At 45.4% G+C, this 6,312-nt stretch overlaps 1 protein-coding gene across 1 annotated transcript in view; it reads right to left on the bottom strand.

Moving 5' to 3' along the window:
- The window catches only part of LOC103086765 (procollagen-lysine,2-oxoglutarate 5-dioxygenase 2-like), a gene marked incomplete at its 3' end in the record, with an annotated part of 73,327 nt that extends 68,285 nt beyond the window's left edge, over positions 1-5,042 (bottom strand). The window contains exon 1 of the mRNA XM_007466029.1: positions 4,925-5,042. Coding sequence (XP_007466091.1) covers positions 4,925-5,039 — 115 coding nt within the window. The remainder of the gene's footprint in view (positions 1-4,924) is intronic.
- Positions 5,043-6,312: the final 1,270 nt, after the last annotated feature.

Genomic DNA, 6,312 nt, shown 5'->3' on the forward strand with positions numbered 1-6,312 from the left:
TTATTCTGCAGTCTTTCTCTCTCTCTCTTTATAATATAAATTTATATATATATATATATATATATATATATATATATATATATATATATATAATTTATAGTTTTCAGTCATTTAAAAATGTAAAATTCATCATTAGCTCACTGGCTGTACAAAAACAGGTAGCTGTTTATAGTCTGCCGGATTTGGCCCATGGGCTGTAGTTTGTCATCCCTGACCAGGGGCCCAGCTTTCCTTCAGCCCCTGCCTATCCCTTTCCCCTCTATTTATATAAACCTACAAAATTAGTGCTCTTTAGCAAAGCAGCCCTTTTGCTTCTTTAGATCTCTGATGCCCAGTCTCTATTTCTTTCCCATTGGTACCGAAAGTCCAAAAGAATAAAGGGGTCAGGGAAGACACAGAGCATGGCCTGAAGAAAGGGCACAAGTCCCTCTTATGTTGCTTTCAGCTTTCTGATCTTCAAGTAACAAACCATCTAAACGTCCATTTCACCATCTATAAAAAAAAGGATCATGGTATCCAACCACGTGAAAGTATTTCTGAAGGTGTGATTTTATATTGAGAAAGCTAGGTAGAGCAGAAAATATAACTTCTGGAGAAGAACTGCCAACAACTGGACTTCCCTGGTGGCACAGTGGTTGAGAATATGCCTGCCAATGCAGGGGACGCAGGTTCAATCCCTAGTCCAGGAAGATCCCACATGCCGTGGAGCAACTAAGGCCGTGCACCACAACTCTGAGCCTGCGCTCTAGAGCCCACGAGCCACAACTACTGAGCCCACACGCTGCAACTACTAAAGCCCACACACCTGGAGCCCGTGCTCTGCAACAAGAGAAGCCACCGCAATGAGAAGCCCGCGCACCGCAGTGAACAGTAACCCCCGCTCACCACGACAAGAGAAAGTCCTCACGCAGAAACGAAGACCCAACACAGCCAAGGAAACAAAAAAAAGAGTTGCCAACAACTTGTTCAGAAACAAAGCCTTGCCTGATGTTTCATGGGTAAGTTCCTTGATCATGGTAGTGCATGGGTCCCCGGGTAGAGAAAGGAAACTCAGTGAACTTAGTTAAAACCCTAGGAAAAGGAGCAGCTAGAAATCTCATTGACTGCATGCCACTTTTCATAATTCTCCGAGGTGGCCAGAAACTCAACAAACATAAACTGAGAATCTTCTTTGTGTTAAAAGAACAGGGAAGGTACTGTGAGGGGCACAAAAATGAATAAGCCTCAGTCCTTTACTCCAAAAAATTTAATTTATTAAACATGAACATCTATCATACAAAGCAGATATGACTGTATAAACCAACTGCATTAAGAAGTCAGAAAGAGAGCCAAACAAAAGGTAGGATGGAGAAGAATTTCTTAGGAGCTAGATATAAACAAAGAATATAATTTCAAGGAGAACAGACAGAAGTAGAAATTTGAGAGACCTGTACATGTGTATCTAGGATGGCAGAATATGCGGATTCTCAATTCCACTAGACATTAGTAAATTGTTCTCCAAAGGTGTTGTGCTTCCTGAGACTTCTCACCCTCACAACAGTTGGTATGATCAGAGTTTATTTTTCTACAGAGTTTATTTTTCTATTTTCAATGTGATGGGTAGAAAAGGTTATCTCAGTTTAATTTTCATTTCTGGTCCTCACATTCTCTAGAATTGCTTTGTATGTCTATTTTTACATGAACAAAAGGCAGAGACTGGTCGTTCTGTGTGGCTGGAGCCCAGGACACAGAAAGTACACAAAGGACAAGCCTCCCTCTCTTCTTCTCGAGGTTTTTCCAGGACCTTGGTTTTTTCCTCTCCACCCCGTAAATTGTCAGTTTGCATCAGCAGATAGGGACAGACCTTTCCCTTCCTCCTTGAATGTGCCAGGGTAAATTAAAGAGTTTATAAATGAACATGGTTGAAAAATACTGGTCTTGACAGAAACATCTGAAACCATTTCCTCCATTTTTGTGCAAAACTTGGTTTCTGCCCAATTTAGATCATGGAATAGGCAAGGTACCTTAGAAAACACACCAAATGTTGACCTAGGTCTGGAGACTTAGTTACAAATTCTTGGCAGGAAATACACCTTCTCTCATTGAGAAGGAAAAAAGTGTAGGAAACATAAATCAGGGTATGAACTTGATTTGTTGACGCTCGTTAGGAGGGTTTTGCCTCGAAAGCTCCCATGGAGATAAAAGTTTAAGGCAAAATTCCTGTAAATGATTCTAGGAGAAAATGATTGTTTTTAACCAAATTCTTATTTAGAGTCTTTCCATGCTGAGAATAAAGTGGCAACTGAAAAGGAATGAATGCAGTACACAGTAGAACTCTCAGTAAAGAGAACAAAAAGCAGTGTTCTCAACGCTGGTTAATGCACAGCATCAAAGCTAGGAAAAACTATATTTCAAAAATTGATTAATGTAATGTGATTCAAACAACACATTCCTTACTACAGTGGAAAAATGGAAAAATCATTATAAATATTTGTTTCTAAAAAAGAGTAGCCATTATCATTCCAGTACACTATAATGCCATATTGCCTCAAATACACATAGATTTGTCTAATCCAGTGATTTCCAACCCTGGGCAATTTTGTCCCTCAGGAGACATATGGCCATTTTTCATTTTGAGACATATTTCATTTTCACTCCTGGAGGAGGGTGCTCCTGGCATCTAGTGGGTAGAGGCCAAGGATGCTGCTAAACATAGTAAAATGCACTAGATAGTCTCCCACAATAAATAATTATCTAGCTCAAAATGTAAATACAGCCACAAAACCCTGGTCTAATCTATTTCTTCATGTTTAGCTGGGACATGGTGACAAAAATAGCGGGTTAGAGATGATAAGCACTCTTCTTAAAGACCTCCTATTAAGCAAGCTAGATAACTAGAGTTCTAAAGTTTGCTTGATATTTACATAGATAAGTTTGCAATTTAGCAATTTTCAGTTGTAATAGAGAGGAAATGGAACATAATCCATGATTCTCCCCATGTTATCAAGCACTGTACCATCTATATTTATTAGCTTATCCCATCTACCTATACACAGCTCATAATCAAACCGACTACTGCTGGCTCCATCTATGACAAATCAATATTTTTCTGCATTTAGATGATATCCGAATTCCCCATGCCCACCCACCAAAATCAGTCCTCAGTTGTCAGCAGTGGGTTTTCTGTGGTCATTTTCTGAGAAAAGCATTCATATCTGAAATTCCCTTCTCTGATGTTACAATCCATTAAAACTTCACTGTCCAGCTCCATGAAACTTAAAAGTCAGATTAGGAAAGAAAGATAATTTTGAATGTAAACCTAAACGCAGCCACAAAGAGATGTCTTCTATAAAAAGTAAGGGGTGTTGATAATGAAGTGAAATAAAATATACAAAGGCTGAAGAGGTCCCTCTAAAAGTGGCAAAGTCCTTAGAGGTTATTTTATTTCCCAGTAAGTTTCCTTGGGTGTTTCAACAAAGAAAGTCATTTTTCTGGGAATTTTTTTTTAATGTCTCCTTTTCCAGGTTTGCTGAAGGCATTTTCTTGTCTATTTTCTAGATGTTACAGTAAAAGATAACTTTAAAATAATGAAAAAAATTCAGTTCAAATTTAAAGAAACCACAAAGGGTTGAGAAACTCATTTTGAAGCCATCACATATATCTTAGAGAAAGAAAAGTATACTGTAACTGACAAAAATCTATCCAAATGCTGAAGTTTCTCAAACTAACAAAGCAAGTACTGTTTGGCAGGAATGTAGAAAGATGGGCAACTTAGTCCACTGAAGTTTTCTGAAACAAACCCTAGGAAACAAACCCTAGGAAAGGTTTGTTTCAGATGAAAACAAAAGTATTGCTTACATGGATTTGACTGGGTTCTACAGCAAATGTCAACTTCTGAATGTAAACCTAAAATAGAAATTTCTGCCCTTGTGCTTAAGTCAAGTTCAAGCAGAAAAGTGCCCTATTTACTCCCCCCCCCAAAAAAAATGACAGAATGATTTTAATTTTTAAACAAAAGTGGTACAGCAGAAGGACATTTAAATGCAAGATCTAATTTCAGAGAGCACAGAGTTAGAGCACAAAAGTGGAACACTCCAAGGATATCGCATGTGCAGCAAATGGCAGCAAAGTATGTTTCGACAAACATGTGGTGAGGCTCCCTTTAATCGTGCTAAATGTAAAAAGTTTTATTTTACATGAACTTGACTATTTGCTGCAGTTCCAGCTTCTGAAAACAAGGAAGGGCACCAGGCTTACGAACAGGGTGGCTAAGCGGAAAAGCTGTGGACAGCTTCCCCTCCATAATCCCCAAAGAGGAAAGCTACCTCCTGGAGGTATTGGGTAGCCAAGCAGCCTTACTGAAAACAACCACGGTTTTGAGCGTTGTTTCTGGCAGGAGGTAGGTGTTACCAGCTACTTCCTGGGGCGCTGTAAGGAATGTGTCACCATCAATCAGAAAGTACACTAGCCCAGTGTTTAGGTCACAGAGGGAGTACTGCTTCGTCCAAAACGGATAAATCACGCCAACTCCAGCAAAGGAGGAGAAAGCAAAGTTGCAGGAAAGGTGTTGGTGCCCACCGACCTGCAAGACCAAAAGGAAACCCCAACTCGTGCTGAAGAAAACTTCGTGCGCTCTCGGGTTACGGAGAACTCCGAGAGCCCACGAGGGCGGATGCTCCCACACTGCCCCGGGGATCAGCACAGCCCGAGCGCAGTTCTGGGGAAGACCTGGGCGGTCCTGGGGAGGATGGACAGCCCACCCCCACTCACCTCGGTGGTCCTGCGGAAGGACAGGCTCCCACCAAATCACCTCTGTGGACCTGGGAGGGGCGGGCGCCCCCCTCCACCAACTCACCCGGCCGACCCCACGCGAAGGACCGGTGGATGAATGAACTGCCCATCCGGCCTAGCCTCGCGGGACAGGGCGGCCCGCGGGAGTGCTCACCTGTGGGGATGCTGGAGGACTTCCCCGAGTCTGCACCCAGGCAGGGGTCCCAGGGCTGGAGGAAGAGCGCCAGCAGCAGCAGCAGCAGCCGCGGCTGCACCGCGCACCGCCCCATCTTCGGCCCGTCGAGGGCCCGCGCGGGCTCCGGCGCCCCTGACGCCCTGCAGCGGCCCACTTCTCGCGAGATTGGGGACCCCTGATCCGCCCCGGGCCGACGAAGGCGAGCGGAGGCGGCCAGGCAGAGTGGGCGCAGGGTACCCGCAGCCGGCAGGTCAAGCGGCGTGGAGAGGGGCGGGAGTCTGGTGGTCTGGAAGGCGCAGAGCGGCGGGCGCCTGCGGCGCCGCGGGCGACTTATAGGCTCCCCGAGGGGGAGGCGACGGGGCGGGCCGCGCCCCGGCTATTGGCCGCCGGCTGACCCGCCGCGCTGCTGAGTGCACCGTGCGGTTGCCTGCGCTCGCCTGCCTGCGCGCCTGTCCCAGCCCCACGTCTGGGATTGTTTGCTCAACTATTTAAGGAGCCGTCTGCCGCTACGTGTGGAGGCTCACGCAGGGCTTCTGGCTGGAACCCGGAAGCGTGCAGTTAAGTTTGGGAGTGGGCCCGAGACAGGGGGAGGAGACGCTGGGAGTCTGGCCGACGGGCGGCGCTCCCCGCTCCCTCCTCTCGGCTTCCCCAGCGCCCTGAGCTTCCCAGTAGCCTCTAAGGGTGCGAATCTGCTCTTCTCTACATTTAGATGCTACCCCCAGAGCAGAAGCGAGGTCAAATCCACAGCAATCCTGGTTGAATGGGACCTCGCCCGACAATGAACGATGGAAATGTAGACACATCCCGCACCCCCCCGTTAACTCAGGGGCAAATTTCTAAACTCTGTAAAAGGAATGCCCTGTTTTTAGTTTACTCTATAAACAGAAAGTTTTTATTGTCCATTGATCATTTCTTCCTCCTCTGCCTGTGCCAGGAGAGCCTTAGACTCTCTCCAGTAATGGCTTGTAAATCCTGCGGAATCCGAGTCCAGCATGTGTAACCCGGGGCTTTTCCTTACAAGATCTTCCTTCAGTCTACATGGAAAATTACTCCCAGGGATGCTGTCAGAGCGAGCGATCTCTCAGCTCCCTGGCGCGTCCTCCCCTGCTTCCAGTTTTGACTCATGTCTGAGAAAATTCCTTTTAATATATTACTTCTCAGCACATTTTAGCTAGCCCAGTGTTTAATCTGTTGGGATGAGCAGGGGCAAAAGCACAAATTAAGGCCAAAGCCTGACAATCTGCCTCGTATATTTCACGACACGAGCTATCCTATGGGAGAAAAAAATCATACTGTTAGTATGGCAGTATTCTATAATGTTCTACCTCTATCTTCCTAAAATGCGGGGGGGGGGGGGGGGGGGGGGG

This window comes from Lipotes vexillifer, unplaced genomic scaffold (assembly GCF_000442215.2).
Source record: "Lipotes vexillifer unplaced genomic scaffold, Lipotes_vexillifer_v1.1 scaffold1064, whole genome shotgun sequence".
Taxonomy (NCBI): domain Eukaryota; kingdom Metazoa; phylum Chordata; class Mammalia; order Artiodactyla; family Lipotidae; genus Lipotes; species Lipotes vexillifer.